We start from the raw sequence: 19,061 nt of genomic DNA on the forward strand, positions 1-19,061 counted from the left end.
GGTAGCATCTCAGCTCTCCCACTTCATAATAACATAATACAACAATATAATTATGTCCAGTCAAAGAGACAAATTCCACAGTCTTTGTACAAAAATGCATTCTTAAGATCAGCTGAAGCAAATATGAGATTTATTGAAGTAGTGGTTTTTGTTGAACTTGATTCATGGTGGCTTGTGCACAGTTCAGTTCACTCATCACTACTGTGGGTTTGCACCATAGGTTTGCCTTCTCAAAGAATAGGCAGCCAACCATCCTTCCCATTCCCGACAACAATGTAGTCCTACTGACATCCTCCGGATCAACCGCCTCTACCAATGCAGTATGTACCTTTTACACAACTGTCTTCCTGCTGTACTGACTGATTGAACAGACTGGTGAACACAAATCTGCATATGTTGATGTTACACTGAAGCAGAGCCGTAAAGCAGCCTTTGGAGATTTGGTTGTCTTTTTACATTCATTGCAGATTCAGCTGCGTCCAGACCTGAGCCAGAACCTGTGTAAAGAGACCATTTCCTTTAGAAATGAAAGTGAGTGGATGTTTTTTCTAACTTGTTATATACACACCATCATCAGTGAGGTTTAAAGTAAGGAAAATAGTTGGTTGAACCCAGCTGTATATTCTGTCTTCAAATCTACAGTTCCCATCTCTTTACTTTGTCCAGATACAGACACAGATACAGACAGAATCAGGGATGTTGTGGTTGTCTGACAGATGCCTCAACCACTCCACAATCAGGATCAAATATCTTTGATTCAAAGCATTCAGTCAGTAATTTTTCTGTATTTTTAACATCTTACCTATTTTTCCAACAGGAAATCAAGAGGAAAGAATGAAGACTGATGCAACTTTTGATTTACAAGCAAAACCACAAATGAATCTTGTGATTGATGAAAAGATGAATTTGATCTAATTATCTTTTGCTCTGTCCTAATGAGAAAATAAAATTAGAAGCTCTGCAGTAATATCATCATAGTTTTACACTTGCATATGTAACAGCTTGTTAGTTTGATGCAATACTAAAAATGAATAAAACCTAAAAAGATTTAATCTGCATAGATATAAATGATGAAGTGTTTTCATCAGCATTTATCTCAACAGAAGATTTGAACTGCAGGGTTTCTTATTATCAGAAAACAACATTCATCCAGAAGCAGAACTCAGCATAAACCTTTACAGGTGATCAGCAATACTCACATTTTCTGTCACTGTCACATTGCTGACCCTCATGAACAGGGCCTAGTGTAGCTGCTGAGTAAACACACGCAGGTGATCAAACGTAGCACATGCTGTCGTTGATAAGTCTTTTCCTGGCCTTGCTCTGAATGACAGATTCAGCACACACACACCTGTGGGTACAATCCATTATCTATCACCTTTAATTCTGAAGAGATATAGAGTGGACAAAATAACAGCTGTGCTCTGTAAAATATTACACTATCCAGTATATTAAATATTACATTTGTTGGAAAAGCACCTGATTCAGCCATATGGCTGTGTGTAGTTGTTTTGTAGTAAACTGCTTTAGACTGTAAAGTGATCCTTTGCACATACAGTATATTGGCTTTATGTTGCACACCTCCATGTGTGAGGTACTGTTAGAATAGGTTCATCTTAATAATTAAAGTACATAAATATGGTTTCAATTATACATTATAAAAATAATTGAGGTAAGCTGAACATTTAGAACTGAAGATTCATCAAAAGGTTTAGGAAACGTGTTAAATGAATACAGTCCATGGACATGAAGAAATGAGGAGAATAAATCAGACATATCAGTGAGTTTTTGTCAATTATTTCAGCCTGTTTTGTACAGTATAACTATAAATGCAGCAAGTGTCCCTTTTCCCACCCATAATGGTATGGAGGTGTTTCTGTCTGCTTATCTGTCTGTGCATTATGTGACTGATAGGTTGGCCAGTTTAGCTGATTCTTTAGGTTTTGTTGTACTCAGATAATCCATATTTGGGCTTACTGGCACAGCTCAACATATATAAAAACCTGGAGTCAAATATCAGATGTACAAGTCCACAAGAGGATCCAAGGTGAGTTCAGCTGCAAATGTCTGCAGCAGAGGCTGAAGTAAGAGTCAGCACTTTCTTTCAGTGTATGAGCATTTAACTGTCTTTTGGTTCAAACTCTGTATCTTTCCTCTGAGATGAAGCTGCAGCTGATTCCTGTCTGTGGCCTGCAGGTCTGCTGGGATGGCTCGCATGTCTGTTTTCAGGTTCTCTGCCCTGGCTCTGCTGCTTCTGTCTGCCTGCTGTTGGGCCGACATTGAGGTATGACCATCTGGAGGTCCATTATGTCACAGTCTAGATGTATTTGCATGTTTAAAGCTGTATATTTTAACCATCTGTTAACTTTTTTCTACTTGTTTTTCCTCTCCTACCTGCAGACAGGTATGTAATCCACTCTAATGATCACACCTATTGTACTGACATGCACAGTACTGGGACTGGTGTATTTTTATGAAAAGTGAAATTATGTTGTTGATGATTTCACTCAGCAGAGGAGGACTCTGAGCTTTCTGTCTCTGAACTTCTGGAGAGAGCCAACAGCAATCTGAGTGAGTGTGAGCTGCTGCAGTCACCTCTCGTTTTGATTGTGGATGTTTCAACGTATTTTCTTCTTCTTCTAATTATTTTTAGTGCAGTTCAACAGGTTTTAAGTTGCTGTGTGATGTGTTTTAGTCCGCTCAGACGATGATCCCATCCTGACTGAAGGAGACATCGCCATTGACAGTGAGGCCGAGAGAAATGCCGACCCCTGCACCAGCCGAGGCTGCATGTGGGGAAAGGGGACTGATGGGAAGGTCTACATTCCTTATTACATCGCCAGTCACTTCTGTGAGTGTCAGATGAAGGTCTAGGGGGCCCAAGTATGATCTGTCTATTTACAGCAAGTTTTCATCAGTGATGCAGCCTATTGTAGTAGCTTCTTTCTGAAACTTTGAGTGAGACTGACCACAGATCAAACTGCTCATTTAGCAGCATCACACAGACAGGGAAAAGCTATTGTTAATAATTAACTCACTATATGCAGCAGGCATGTCCCCTGGAGTCACGGCATGAATGACAGTTGAACATTTTAAAAATGCATCTTTTAACATCTAAACATCAGTCAACAAATGATAAAACTCAATACAGTAAGACCATGCGAAACTAGTGCATTAATCTGCATTTTTTAAGTCTTAAAGAAAATCAGTTCATCTTTAATCTTTGATCTCATTTAACAACCCTACACATATAGCTTACTGGCCTGAATATGTGTAAGATTGTTCTAAGACATGTTCTGCTGTTTTCTTGTGTTGTGGGATGGTGAAAAGCTAAATGTTGTGTGGTGTCATCCTTCCAGCCTCCCGTGAGAAGGCCATCATCACCCGTGGACTGGAGTCCTTCTCCTCCTTCTCCTGCATCCGCTTCAGGCCCAGCAGAAGCAGTGACCGCGACTGGCTGAGCATTGAGTCCAAGAATGGGTAAGAAACTGACACAAATGAACAGTCTGAGTTTAAAGCTGTAGTCAGACTTCAGTGTTCTTCAACTAATGTCTGATCCTGTCCAGCTGCTACTCCTATGTTGGCCGTCGCGGTGGTAAGCAGGTGGTGTCTCTGGCCCGTCAAGGATGCCTTTACCATGGCACCGTCCAGCATGAGCTGCTCCACGCTCTGGGATTCAACCATGAACAAACCCGCTCTGACAGGGACAACCACATCAAAGTCCTGCTGCAGAACGTTCAGTCTGGTAAGGAAGCTGTTTATTATTCCCAATGGCATATTACAGAAAGAACCAGGTAAACTGCAGCCATGTACAGATAGGTGACAAATAAGAGGAAAAATCTGAAAAATGAGTGTAGAAGCAGGATGACAATGCCCCAATCCACAGGGCATGGGGGTTACTGAATGCTTTGAGTATGAAAATAATGTGAATTGTATGCTATAGCCATTTCAACTCATTTGAACACTTACTTACTGAAAAACTGTATGTTGGTTTTTCTTTTGTCACCTGTCTTTGCATTCAAATAAGAGACACTGATCTGATGCTGTGTCTAGATTTATCCCACCTAAAAAGCCACACAGGCCTAAAGTATATTTCATATATTTCAAACCTTGTGAAGAACATGATAATACAATTCTATAGCCGAGCAAGAACATGGATATCAGACAGTTCTGAGTAGTATCTCAGTATTGGGGTGTGCTGCAATCCTGAGACAAATCCATTTTGAGACAAAAAACAAAACAAAACAAAAAAAACATTAGACAGATGGTGTGATGAAACTGTTCAAGTCTTTAGTAGTGACATCATAACTTTCAAGCTGAAAAACTCCACAGAAGAGGCTCCCTTATGCATCCTAGTGGACAAAAAGAGCCCTGATATCATAGATACAAATTTTGGCATTACAATGATTTTACTTGAAAGAGAAGCTCATTGTTTGACAGCAGGTTTCTGAATATAAAACCATCAGTACCAAGCTATGGAGCTCTGCAGCATGTTGGGAACTTTCTCCGGCAGCCACAGCCTTTCTTACCAAAAGAAACATCTTGAATTCAGATCAAATATTAAATTTGTCCTCTTCATTTTTTTCAGGAATGGAGCACAACTTCAGGAAGATTGCCACCCTCAACCAGGGCACTCCCTATGATTACAACTCTGTCATGCAGTACCACAAGTGAGAACAACTGGCTGCTGTATTTCATACACGCATGTGTTTGGTATGCAGGATGTGCTGTGGTTTGGTCTAACTGCTCTCTGTTCACTTGAAGGTATGCCTTCTCTAGGAACAACCAGCCCACCATGCTCCCAATCCCTAACTCCAATGTGTCCTTTGGCAACGCTAAGGAGATGAGCCGTAATGACATCGCCAGGCTCAACACTCTCTACAAGTGCTGTGAGTGTCTACATGAGCACATTATGAATACACACACACACATACTGTGCTGTACATTACTGCCTGTCTATTCAGTTTTTGCTTAATCCACTGCTGTGCCATTCACTGTTACAGAGGAAGCCTGTCCAGACGTTCTGACAGACAGAGCAGTGGGAATGTTGTCTCCTGGTGCTCACTGAACAGAAGCTGCAGATCTGAACTCATCAGCAAAATCAACAGTCAGTGATCATCTAATAAAATTTCTCTGACTGGAACACAACAGTTTCTTTTCATTCTCTCATCACATCTGTATTGAAGGTTAGAGGTTCAAAATTAGATCAACTCAGACCGTGGGGTAGGGAATGTTATATCCATTTTTTAAGAGTGTGTGTGAGTGTGAGCTTGCTGTTAAGCAAAGTACCTCTGATACTGTCCACTTAACTAGAGAATTTGTCTATTGTATCTAGCAAGGAAGGAATGGAGCACATATAAAATTGTCATCAGGTTACAGCTTTGATTGTGAGAGTAACTCCCTGTTCTTGCTTGTATTAGCAATTGTGCTCATATGTCTAATATACTGTATCTGATTAGAAATTTCCCAGCTTTATGAGTTTTGAAGAGTCTTTGCCATGCCCTAAATGAGGATAATTCCAAACCAAATTAAAACCCACTCAGAGCCACAAAATCTATTTGACCACTACATTGAAGAAAACACTACATATTAAATTTATTTTCAACTAAAACATACAATGCAGACCCAAGTCTTTCCAATATTTGAGGATTTTTTTTAACTTAAAAGAAATCTGCCTGCACCAACATTGTAAAATCACACAGCTGCAGCATATTCACTTTCATTAATAAGGGCAAACAAAAAATGCCAGTTTCTATGTTATTTTAATTAATGTCTATTCCAGTGTGCCTCATTCCTTAATTTCCTCACGTGGCGTACAGCAGTCAATTGTCAACCTGAATATGAAACACAACTATATCAGCTCAGGGTCTGATAAAAAAACATATATTTTCAAAATAATAGCTCATTAAATTATTTCTTTCACTCTGTTAATGTGATTTCTGCTCCTGAACTTCACTGTACAGCATATCCATATCAAGGTTGTAAGATGTCACTTTGATTTTCATGCAGGGTTGCAAGCTCTTATCTGTGAGGTGCAAGCGGTGTTTACTTTTGATGTATTTCATGATGGAAAAAAAATGTGGATCCAAAGATCGAGAGGACTCCAAATGCATACTTTTTCATGGTTATATAAGTGTCGGAAATGGCATTCCATGTATTGAACACAAGCTTGTCTGGTTTGGGAAAGTTTTCACTGTCCTTTCCTGTCCTTTCCTTCCATTTGTGCTTCTGAGCAAGAATGGCCTTCTGATGAGTAATCTTCAAGATCAGCTGTCAAGCTTCTGAACTTAGACATCCACATGTCTTTGTCAGCTATGTCGGCCAGTACGAGCTCAAGATCGGGCTGACTTACAGCTGTAAATGCAGTCATATTAAACAGCAACGGATCGACATTCAGAGTGATGGGGAAGGATAATGTGTTTTTTGCCTCCCTACAGAATCTTCCCTGAAACGCAGTTTGCATTACGATGATGGCACGCTGAAAATATTGTGCTCTAACGCAACCTCCTCTAGCATCTGCAGGGCTGTCCTTCCTTTGCCCTGCAGACTTTTGTTCAGCATGTTAAGGTGCGCTGTCATATCCACCAGGAAATGCAGCTTTTCCAACCAATCTGGCTTATCTAGCTCAGGAAAGGTGTTTGAGCGCACAATGCCTCTTGATGTAGGATGCAGTGAAATGTCAACAGCTTTCTATCCAGCGACTTCTGAAGTAAACTCACAAACCCTGCTGTGACCCCCCCCCCCGTGTCTGGCCTTTAAGCGGTATTATCTCAATGATTTCTTCTTGTGGCCCAGCAGAGTTCATATATCTGCATAACAACGCTATTTGCTTAATATCGCTGAGATCTTTTGACTCAAACCGAATTAATTTCTGTAATTTGTTGACTGGTGATGTTTGCTGCCATTTTAATGATCCTGTTCTTGACAGTCTTTGCAGAGAGAGGCATATCTCTAATTATATGAATAATTTCACTCTTGTTTTTGAAATCCGAGAATAGATGTTCTGATATCTTAATGAACGATTCTCCATCTGTGAAGGCTATCTCTTGAGTTGCCACAAAACTAACAGAAGTACTTGAATTTGTAGTTTTGCTCTGATCAACTTTCGGCAGCAGTTCCGAAATTACTCTTCTTCGCTCATCTCCAGCTGGGTATTTTTTAGCAAAAGCAGTATGTTTATTCTGAAAATGTCTTTCAACGTTTGAATTTTTTGTGTTTGCTAATTTTTCACCACATATTAAGCATACCGGTAAACCAGTTTTGTCAGCAGTGAAAGCAAAAAGTTCACCCTCGGCCGCTGACTGTTTCCATACCTCCCAATTGTTAATGAACATTAGAATTTAACAAACATGGCTGAAATTTCATTTTCTCCTCTCCTTTCACTGGACATAGCATTTGTTAATTCTGAGCTTAATGAGCGAGCAGAAACGGAGACATGAGGACTTTCAGACACGGGACTCACTGTGAGTCCACAGAAGACAAAAAGTTCCCCCTCGGCCGCTGACTGTTTCCATGCATCCCAGTTGTTCATGAACTGAATGACGAGAAACATTAGGAATTGACAAACATTCATATTGAAGTGACTGAAATTTCAGTTTCTCCTCTCCTTTCTCAGGAGACAGCATTTATTGCACCGAAATGAGGAAATTATATCACCTACAAAAGGCAAAAGGATTCCCATCGGCCACAGACTTTCCATACACCCTAATTGTTAAAGAACGTTAGAATTTAAGAAAAAAATCATGTTAGATTGGCTGAGACTTCAATTTCTCCTCTTCTTTTGACGTGGATTCGGGTCTGAAGTCCCAAACCACTGGGCTACGATCAGAATTCTTCAGCCTGATTCAGCTGTCCAAAAAGTATCAGGAGACGGCAGTGTCCAAGGCAGCAGAGTTTATTTGTCGACAAAGAAACCTGAGAACAGTTCAAAGTGCACACAAGATACACCTGAAGAGCTCTAAAAATGTACTGGCTCTGTCCCTCTTTTTATACAGTTTTGGCTGTGACTTTCCACGCCTCTTAGATCATTTTATTGGTTTATCAAGTTTACACCCTTAAAACATAGGCCTGTCTATCTGTCCATCTTTGGTCCCATGTTAAGATACACCATTATGTTCATAGGCGACCATCAATATATCCACATCTTCTGTGGAAAGTACCTAGACTTTTTCTCTTGCCAAGTTTCGCTTGCTGGGTCAGGTCAAAGCTGGCCCTGTCCTCATTTGACCTATTCGCTCTCTATTTTATACCATTATGTTTTGGCCTGTCCTGATTGTATTTTTTTTAAAAACAAAGTTATCTTTGATTTTACACAATTATTTCTTAACTCTCCCTTGCATCATTTTTTAAAAAATATGTAACCTTTTCATACTTTAATATGGATTACACAAAGTATGCATTATATGCAGTGAACACTAACATCTACTTTCACACAGTGACATTTAACATACATCACATATCTTCTTTGAATCAATTTGAATCACACAGTAAATGTAAACAGTGATTGCATCACAATATTCCTTCAAGATCATTAGCTTGCTGCAATATTCTCTCTTTTAGAGGCATATGACTTTTTGCACATCACAGAGCTGTTGGCTTCTTACACTACACTTTCTCGGGAGACAACATTTTCCATTTTGAGTTTATTAAAAAAAACATGTTTGTGAAGTTTTAATGTTCATGAACAATTGGGATATATGGAAACAGTCTGTGGCCGAGGGAAAACATTTTCCCTTATGTGGACTCACAGTGAGGTCGGTGTGTGTTTGTTTCTCTACTTCTGCGCGCCTATTAAGCTCAGAATGAAAATGCTGTCTCAGCTCAGAATGGCCAAAGGCTGCATGCGCTGACCAGGGGAAGAGAAACTGAAACCTCAGCCACACGGACATGAAAGTTTCTTAGTTTCTAAAATTTATAAACATTTATAATGGTAGAAACCCATCATTTCCAGTTGGGACACCTGTTGCCTATTTTGTGCCCTGTGAGCAATGCCAGTGTGCAAAAAAGAGCAGAGAAACTGACAAGGAGCAGAGAAACTGAAATCTCAACAACACTGTTATCAGAGTTCCTTAATTTCAAATACTGACAAACATTATTTATGTTTGAAACCTATCATTTCCTGTCGGGACTCCTTTTGCCTGTTTTGTGCCCTGGGAGCAATAACAATGTGCGAGAGAGAGGTTTAACGATACGTTTTCATGCTTAATCAGCTCACAATGGCCAAATACTGCATTCTCTGACCAGGAGATGACAAACTGAGACCCCAGCCACACGGACATGAAAGTTGTTTACTTTACAATATTAGTAAACAAGCATTATGGTTGAAACCCATAATTTCCTGTCGGGAGAGCCTTTCCCTCTTTTGTGCACTGTATGCAATCTGAGAGTGTGAATAAGCGGTTTTCCCAGCGTTTTGAGGCTTATTCAGCTCAGAATGGCTTAATACTGCTATATCTGACCAGGACAAGACAAACTAAGAACTCAGCCACACGGACATGAAAGTTGTTTACAATATTAGTAAACAAGCATTATGGTTGAAACCATAATTTCCTGTCGGGAGAGCCTTTCCCTCTTTTGTGCACTGTATGCAATCTGAGAGTGTGAATAAGCGGTTTTCCCAGCGTTTTGAGGCTTATTCAGCTCAGAATGGCTTAATACTGAATTATCTGACCAGGACAAGACAAACTAAGAACTCAGCCACACGGACATGAAAGTTGTTTACTTTACAATATTAGTAAACAAGCATTATGGTTGAAACCCATAATTTCCTGTCGGGAGAGCCGTTCCCTCTTTTGTGCACTGTATGCAATCTGAGAGTGTGAATAAGCGGTTTTCCGAGCGTTTTGAGGCTTATTCTGCTCAGAATGGCTTAATACTGCTATATCTGACCAGGACAAGACAAACTAAGAACTCAGCCACACGGACATGAAAGTTTCCTAATTTCTATTATAATAAACAAACATTATGGTTGAAACCAATAATTTGTTGTCGGGAGAGCGTTTCCCTCTTTTGTGCACTGTATGCATTCTCAGAGTGTGAATAAGCGGTTTTCCCAGCGTTTTGAGGCTTATTCAGCTCAGAATGGCTTAATACTGCTATATCTGACCAGGACAAGACAAACTAAGCACTCAGCCACACGGACATGAAAGTTTCCTAATTTCTATTATAATAAACAAACATTATGGTTGAAACCATAATTTCCTGTCCGGAGAGCCTTTCCCTCTTTTGTGCACTGTATGCAAGCTCATTCGGTGAATAAGCGGTTTTCCCAGCGTTTTGAGGCTTATTCAGCTCAGAATGGCTTAATACTGCTATATCTGACCAGGACAAGACAAACTAAGCACTCAGCCACACGGACATGAAAGTTGTTTACTTTACAATATTAGTAAACAAACATTATGGTTGAAACCATAATTTCCTGTCGGGAGAGCCTTTCCCTCTTTTGTGCACTGTATGCAGTCTGAGAGTGTGAATAAACGGTTTTCCCAGCGTTTTGAGGCTTATTCAGCTCAGAATGGCTTAATACTGCTATATCTGACCAGGACAAGACAAACTAAGCACTCAGCCACACGGACATGAAAGTTGTTTACTTTACAATATTAGTAAACAAACATTATGGTTGAAACCATAATTTCCTGTCGGGAGAGCCTTTCCCTCTTTTGTGCACTGTATGCAATGTGAGAGTGTGAATAAGCGGTTTTCCCAGCGTTTTGAGGCTTATTCAGCTCAGAATGGCTTAATACTGCTATATCTGACCAGGACAAGACAAACTAAGCACTCAGCCACACGGACATGAAAGTTTCCTAATTTCTATTATAATAAACAAACATTATGGTTGAAACCATAATTTCCTGTCCGGAGAGCCTTTCCCTCTTTTGTGCACTGTATGCAAGCTCATTCGGTGAATAAGCGGTTTTCCCAGCGTTTTGAGGCTTATTCAGCTCAGAATGGCTTAATACTGCTATATCTGACCAGGACAAGACAAACTAAGCACTCAGCCACACGGACATGAAAGTTTCCTAATTTCTATTATAATAAACAAACATTATGGTTGAAACCATAATTTCCTGTCGGGAGAGCCTTTCCCTCTTTTGTGCACTGTATGCAAGCTCATTCGGTGAATAAGCGGTTTTCCCAGCGTTTTGAGGCTTATTCAGCTCAGAATGGCTTAATACTGCTATATCTGACCAGGACAAGACAAACTAAGCACTCAGCCACACGGACATGAAAGTTTCCTAATTTCTATTATAATAAACAAACATTATGGTTGAAACCATAATTTCCTGTCGGGAGAGCCTTTCCCTCTTTTGTGCACTGTATGCAAGCTCATTCGGTGAATAAGCGGTTTTCCCAGCGTTTTGAGGCTTATTCAGCTCAGAATGGCTTAATACTGCTATATCTGACCAGGACAAGACAAACTAAGCACTCAGCCACACGGACATGAAAGTTGTTTACTTTACAATATTAGTAAACAAACATTATGGTTGAAACCATAATTTCCTGTCGGGAGAGCCTTTCCCTCTTTTGTGCACTGTATGCAAGCTCATTCGGTGAATAAGCGGTTTTCCCAGCGTTTTGAGGCTTATTCAGCTCAGAATGGCTTAATACTGCTATATCTGACCAGGACAAGACAAACTAAGCACTCAGCCACACGGACATGAAAGTTGTTTACTTTACAATATTAGTAAACAAACATTATGGTTGAAACCATAATTTCCTGTCGGGAGAGCCTTTCCCTCTTTTGTGCACTGTATGCAATCTGAGAGTGTGAATAAGCGGTTTTCCCAGCGTTTTGAGGCTTATTCAGCTCAGAATGGCTTAATACTGCTATATCTGACCAGGACAAGACAAACTAAGCACTCAGCCACACGGACATGAAAGTTGTTTACTTTACAATATTAGTAAACAAACATTATGGTTGAAACCATAATTTCCTGTCGGGAGAGCCTTTCCCTCTTTTGTGCACTGTATGCAATCTGAGAGTGTGAATAAGCGGTTTTCCGAGCGTTTTGAGGCTTATTCAGCTCAGAATGGCTTAATACTGCTATATCTGACCAGGACAAGACAAACTAAGCACTCAGCCACACGGACATGAAAGTTGTTTACTTTACAATATTAGTAAACAAACATTATGGTTGAAACCATAATTTCCTGTCGGGAGAGCCTTTCCCTCTTTTGTGCACTGTATGCAATCTGAGAGTGTGAATAAGCGGTTTTCCCAGCGTTTTGAGGCTTATTCAGCTCAGAATGGCTTAATACTGCTATATCTGACCAGGACAAGACAAACTAAGCACTCAGCCACACGGACATGAAAGTTGTTTACTTTACAATATTAGTAAACAAACATTATGGTTGAAACCATAATTTCCTGTCGGGAGAGCCTTTCCCTCTTTTGTGCACTGTATGCAATCTGAGAGTGTGAATAAGCGGTTTTCCCAGCGTTTTGAGGCTTATTCAGCTCAGAATGGCTTAATACTGCTATATCTGACCAGGACAAGACAAACTAAGCACTCAGCCACACGGACATGAAAGTTGTTTACTTTACAATATTAGTAAACAAACATTATGGTTGAAACCATAATTTCCTGTCGGGAGAGCCTTTCCCTCTTTTGTGCACTGTATGCAATCTGAGAGTGTGAATAAGCGGTTTTCCCAGCGTTTTGAGGCTTATTCAGCTCAGAATGGCTTAATACTGCTATATCTGACCAGGACAAGACAAACTAAGCACTCAGCCACACGGACATGAAAGTTTCCTAATTTCTATTATAATAAACAAACATTATGGTTGAAACCATAATTTCCTGTCCGGAGAGCCTTTCCCTCTTTTGTGCACTGTATGCAAGCTCATTCGGTGAATAAACGGTTTTCCGAGCGTTTTGAGGCTTATTCAGCTCAGAATGGCTTAATACTGCTATATCTGACCAGGACAAGACAAACTAAGCACTCAGCCACACGGACATGAAAGTTTCCTAATTTCTATTATAATAAACAAACATTATGGTTGAAACCATAATTTCCTGTCCGGAGAGCCTTTCCCTCTTTTGTGCACTGTATGCAAGCTCATTCGGTGAATAAGCGGTTTTCCGAGCGTTTTGAGGCTTATTCAGCTCAGAATGGCTTAATACTGCTATATCTGACCAGGACAAGACAAACTAAGCACTCAGCCACACGGACATGAAAGTTGTTTACTTTACAATATTAGTAAACAAACATTATGGTTGAAACCATAATTTCCTGTCGGGAGAGCCTTTCCCTCTTTTGTGCACTGTATGCAATCTGAGAGTGTGAATAAGCGGTTTTCCGAGCGTTTTGAGGCTTATTCAGCTCAGAATGGCTTAATACTGCTATATCTGACCAGGACAAGACAAACTAAGCACTCAGCCACACGGACATGAAAGTTTCCTAATTTCTATTATAATAAACAAACATTATGGTTGAAACCATAATTTCCTGTCCGGAGAGCCTTTCCCTCTTTTGTGCACTGTATGCAAGCTCATTCGGTGAATAAGCGGTTTTCCGAGCGTTTTGAGGCTTATTCAGCTCAGAATGGCTTAATACTGCTATATCTGACCAGGACAAGACAAACTAAGCACTCAGCCACACGGACATGAAAGTTGTTTACTTTACAATATTAGTAAACAAACATTATGGTTGAAACCATAATTTCCTGTCGGGAGAGCCTTTCCCTCTTTTGTGCACTGTATGCAATCTGAGAGTGTGAATAAGCGGTTTTCCCAGCGTTTTGAGGCTTATTCAGCTCAGAATGGCTTAATACTGCTATATCTGACCAGGACAAGACAAACTAAGCACTCAGCCACACGGACATGAAAGTTGTTTACTTTACAATATTAGTAAACAAACATTATGGTTGAAACCATAATTTCCTGTCGGGAGAGCCTTTCCCTCTTTTGTGCACTGTATGCAATCTGAGAGTGTGAATAAGCGGTTTTCCGAGCGTTTTGAGGCTTATTCAGCTCAGAATGGCTTAATACTGCTATATCTGACCAGGACAAGACAAACTAAGCACTCAGCCACACGGACATGAAAGTTGTTTACTTTACAATATTAGTAAACAAACATTATGGTTGAAACCATAATTTCCTGTCGGGAGAGCCTTTCCCTCTTTTGTGCACTGTATGCAATCTGAGAGTGTGAATAAGCGGTTTTCCCAGCGTTTTGAGGCTTATTCAGCTCAGAATGGCTTAATACTGCTATATCTGACCAGGACAAGACAAACTAAGCACTCAGCCACACGGACATGAAAGTTGTTTACTTTACAATATTAGTAAACAAACATTATGGTTGAAACCATAATTTCCTGTCGGGAGAGCCTTTCCCTCTTTTGTGCACTGTATGCAATCTGAGAGTGTGAATAAGCGGTTTTCCCAGCGTTTTGAGGCTTATTCAGCTCAGAATGGCTTAATACTGCTATATCTGACCAGGACAAGACAAACTAAGCACTCAGCCACACGGACATGAAAGTTGTTTACTTTACAATATTAGTAAACAAACATTATGGTTGAAACCATAATTTCCTGTCGGGAGAGCCTTTCCCTCTTTTGTGCACTGTATGCAATCTGAGAGTGTGAATAAGCGGTTTTCCGAGCGTTTTGAGGCTTATTCAGCTCAGAATGGCTTAATACTGCTATATCTGACCAGGACAAGACAAACTAAGCACTCAGCCACACGGACATGAAAGTTTCCTAATTTCTATTATAATAAACAAACATTATGGTTGAAACCATAATTTCCTGTCCGGAGAGCCTTTCCCTCTTTTGTGCACTGTATGCAAGCTCATTCGGTGAATAAGCGGTTTTCCGAGCGTTTTGAGGCTTATTCAGCTCAGAATGGCTTAATACTGCTATATCTGACCAGGACAAGACAAACTAAGCACTCAGCCACACGGACATGAAAGTTGTTTACTTTACAATATTAGTAAACAAACATTATGGTTGAAACCATAATTTCCTGTCGGGAGAGCCTTTCCCTCTTTTGTGCACTGTATGCAATCTGAGAGTGTGAATAAGCGGTTTTCCCAGCGTTTTGAGGCTTATTCAGCTCAGAATGGCTTAATACTGCTATATCTGACCAGGACAAGACAAACTAAGCACTCAGCCACACGGACATGAAAGTTGTTTACTTTACAATATTAGTAAACAAACATTATGGTTGAAACCATAATTTCCTGTCCGGAGAGCCTTTCCCTCTTTTGTGCACTGTATGCAAGCTCATTCGGTGAATAAGCGGTTTTCCGAGCGTTTTGAGGCTTATTCAGCTCAGAATGGCTTAATACTGCTATATCTGACCAGGACAAGACAAACTAAGCACTCAGCCACACGGACATGAAAGTTTCTAATTTCTATTATAAGTAAACAAACATTATGGTTGAAACCATAATTTCCTGTCGGGAGAGCCTTTCCCTCTTTTGTGCACTGTATGCAAGCTCATTCGGTGAATAAGCGGTTTTCCCAGCGTTTTGAGGCTTATTCAGCTCAGAATGGCTTAATACTGCTATATCTGACCAGGACAAGACAAACTAAGCACTCAGCCACACGGACATGAAAGTTGTTTACTTTACAATATTAGTAAACAAACATTATGGTTGAAACCATAATTTCCTGTCGGGAGAGCCTTTCCCTCTTTTGTGCACTGTATGCAATCTGAGAGTGTGAATAAGCGGTTTTCCCAGCGTTTTGAGGCTTATTCAGCTCAGAATGGCTTAATACTGCTATATCTGACCAGGACAAGACAAACTAAGCACTCAGCCACACGGACATGAAAGTTGTTTACTTTACAATATTAGTAAACAAACATTATGGTTGAAACCATAATTTCCTGTCGGGAGAGCCTTTCCCTCTTTTGTGCACTGTATGCAATCTGAGAGTGTGAATAAGCGGTTTTCCCAGCGTTTTGAGGCTTATTCAGCTCAGAATGGCTTAATACTGCTATATCTGACCAGGACAAGACAAACTAAGCACTCAGCCACACGGACATGAAAGTTGTTTACTTTACAATATTAGTAAACAAACATTATGGTTGAAACCATAATTTCCTGTCGGGAGAGCCTTTCCCTCTTTTGTGCACTGTATGCAATCTGAGAGTGTGAATAAGCGGTTTTCCCAGCGTTTTGAGGCTTATTCAGCTCAGAATGGCTTAATACTGCTATATCTGACCAGGACAAGACAAACTAAGCACTCAGCCACACGGACATGAAAGTTGTTTACTTTACAATATTAGTAAACAAACATTATGGTTGAAACCATAATTTCCTGTCGGGAGAGCCTTTCCCTCTTTTGTGCACTGTATGCAATCTGAGAGTGTGAATAAGCGGTTTTCCCAGCGTTTTGAGGCTTATTCAGCCTCAGAATGGCTTAATACTGCTATATCTGACCAGGACAAGACAAACTAAGCACTCAGCCACACGGACATGAAAGTTGTTTACTTTACAATATTAGTAAACAAACATTATGGTTGAAACCATAATTTCCTGTCGGGAGAGCCTTTCCCTCTTTTGTGCACTGTATGCAATCTGAGAGTGTGAATAAGCGGTTTTCCCAGCGTTTTGAGGCTTATTCAGCTCAGAATGGCTTAATACTGCTATATCTGACCAGGACAAGACAAACTAAGCACTCAGCCACACGGACATGAAAGTTGTTTACTTTACAATATTAGTAAACAAACATTATGGTTGAAACCATAATTTCCTGTCGGGAGAGCCTTTCCCTCTTTTGTGCACTGTATGCAATCTGAGAGTGTGAATAAGCGGTTTTCCCGAGCGTTTTGAGGCTTATTCAGCTCAGAATGGCTTAATACTGCTATATCTGACCAGGACAAGACAAACTAAGCACTCAGCCACACGGACATGAAAGTTGTTTACTTTACAATATTAGTAAACAAACATTATGGTTGAAACCATAATTTCCTGTCGGGAGAGCCTTTCCCTCTTTTGTGCACTGTATGCAATCTGAGAGTGTGAATAAGCGGTTTTCCGAGCGTTTTGAGGCTTATTCAGCTCAGAATGGCTTAATACTGCATTATCTGACCAGGACAAGACAAACTAAGCACTCAGCCACACGGACATGAAAGTTTCCTAATTTCTATTATAATAAACAAACATTATGGTTGAAACCATAATTTCCTGTCCGGAGAGCCTTTCCCTCTTTTGTGCACTGTATGCAAGCTCATTCGGTGTGAATAAGCGGTTTTCCCAGCGTTTTGAGGCTTATTCAGCTCAGAATGGCTTAATACTGCTATATCTGACCAGGACAAGACAAACTAAGCACTCAGCCACACGGACATGAAAGTTTCCTAATTTCTATTATAATAAACAACATTATGGTTGAAACCATAATTTCCTGTCCGGAGAGCCTTTCCCTCTTTTGTGCACTGTATGCAAGCTCATTCGGTGAATAAGCGGTTTTTCCGAGCGTTTGAGGCTTATTCAGCTCAGAATGGCTTAATACTGCTATATCTGACCAGGACAAGACAAACTAAGCACTCAGCCACACGGACATGAAAGTTTCTAACTTTACAATATTAGTAAACAAACATTATGGTTGAAACCATAATTTCCTGTCCGGAGAGCCTTTCCCTCTTTTGTGCACTGTATGCAAGCTCATTCGGTGAATAAGCGGTTTTCCAGCGTTTTGAGGCTTATTCAGCTCAGAATGGCGTTTTAGGCTTATTCAGCTCAGAATGGCTTAATACTATTATCTGACCAGGACAAGACAAACTAAGCACTCAGCCACACGGACATGAAAGTTTAATTTCTATTATAATAAACAAACATTATGGTTGAAACCATAATTTCCTGTCGGAGAGCCTTTCCCTCTTTGTGCACTGTATGCAATCATTCGGTGAATAAGCGGTTTTCCGAGCGTTTTGAGGCTTATTCAGCTCAGAATGGCTTAATACTGCTATATCTGACCAGGACAAGACAAACTAAGCACTCAGCCACACGGACATGAAAGTTTCCTAATTTCTATTATAATAAACAAACATTATGGTTGAAACCATAATTTCCTGTCGGGAGAGCCTTTCCCTCTTTTGTGCACTGTATGCAATCTCAGAGTGTGAATAAGCGGTTTTCCAGCGTTTTGAGGCTTATTCAGCTCAGAATGGCTTAATACTGCTATATCTGACCAGGACAAGACAAACTAAGCACTCAGCCACACGGACATGAAAGTTTCCTAATTCTATTATAATAAACAAACATTATGGTTGAAACATAATTTCCTGTCGGAGAGCCTTTCCCTCTTTTGTGCACTGTATGCAAGCTCATTCGGTGAATAAGCGGTTTTCCGAGCGTTTTGAGGCTTATTCAGCTCAGAATGGCTTAATACTGCTATATCTGACCAGGACAAGACAAACTAAGCACTCAGCCACACGGACATGAAAGTTGTTTACTTTACAATATTAGTAAACAAACATTATGGTTGAAACCATAATTTCCTGTCGGGAGAGCCTTTCCCTCTTTGTGCACTGTATGCAATCTGAGAGTGTGAATAAGCGGTTTTCCCAGCGTTTTGAGGCTTTTCAGCTCAGAATGGCTTAATACTGCTATATCTGACCAGGACAAGACAAACTAAGCACTCAGCCACACGGACATGAAAGTGTTTACTTTACAATATTAGTATAACAAACATTATGGTTGAAACCATAATTTCCTGTCGGGAGAGCCTTTCCTCTTTTGTGCACTGTATGCAGATCTGAGAGTGTGAATAAACGGTTTTCCCAGCGTTTTGAGGCTTATTCAGCTCAGAATGGCTTAATACTGCTATATCTGACCAGGACAAGACAAACTAAGCACTCAGCCACACGGACATGAAAGTTTCCTAATTTCTATTATAATAAACAAACATTATGGTTGAAACCATAATTTCCTGTCCGGAGAGCCTTTCCCTCTTTTGTGCACTGTATGCAAGCTCATTCGGTGAATAAAGCGGTTTTCCGAGCGTTTTGAGGCTTATTCAGCTCAGAATGGCTTAATACTGCTATATCTGACCAGGACAAGACAAACTAAGCACTCAGCCACACGGACATGAAAGTTGTTTACTTTACAA

The 19,061-nt window shown here is 40.2% G+C and overlaps 1 protein-coding gene across 1 annotated transcript; it reads left to right on the forward strand.

Annotated features, from left to right (window-relative positions):
• Positions 1 to 2,507: 2,507 nt before the first annotated feature.
• On the forward strand, positions 2,508 to 5,148 carry LOC108877727 (hatching enzyme 1.2-like; the record flags this gene model as incomplete). Its single annotated transcript, XM_018667858.2, has 7 exons — positions 2,508 to 2,571; positions 2,696 to 2,851; positions 3,360 to 3,480; positions 3,567 to 3,745; positions 4,589 to 4,670; positions 4,765 to 4,889; positions 5,004 to 5,148. Coding segments are annotated over 7 exons (729 nt in total), but the record flags the coding sequence as incomplete, so codon positions are not given.
• Between the last annotated feature and the right edge of the window lie 13,913 nt (positions 5,149 to 19,061).

Source organism: Lates calcarifer, linkage group LG2, assembly GCF_001640805.2.
Source record: "Lates calcarifer isolate ASB-BC8 linkage group LG2, TLL_Latcal_v3, whole genome shotgun sequence".
In the NCBI taxonomy this organism is placed as follows: Eukaryota; Metazoa; Chordata; class Actinopteri; family Centropomidae; genus Lates; species Lates calcarifer.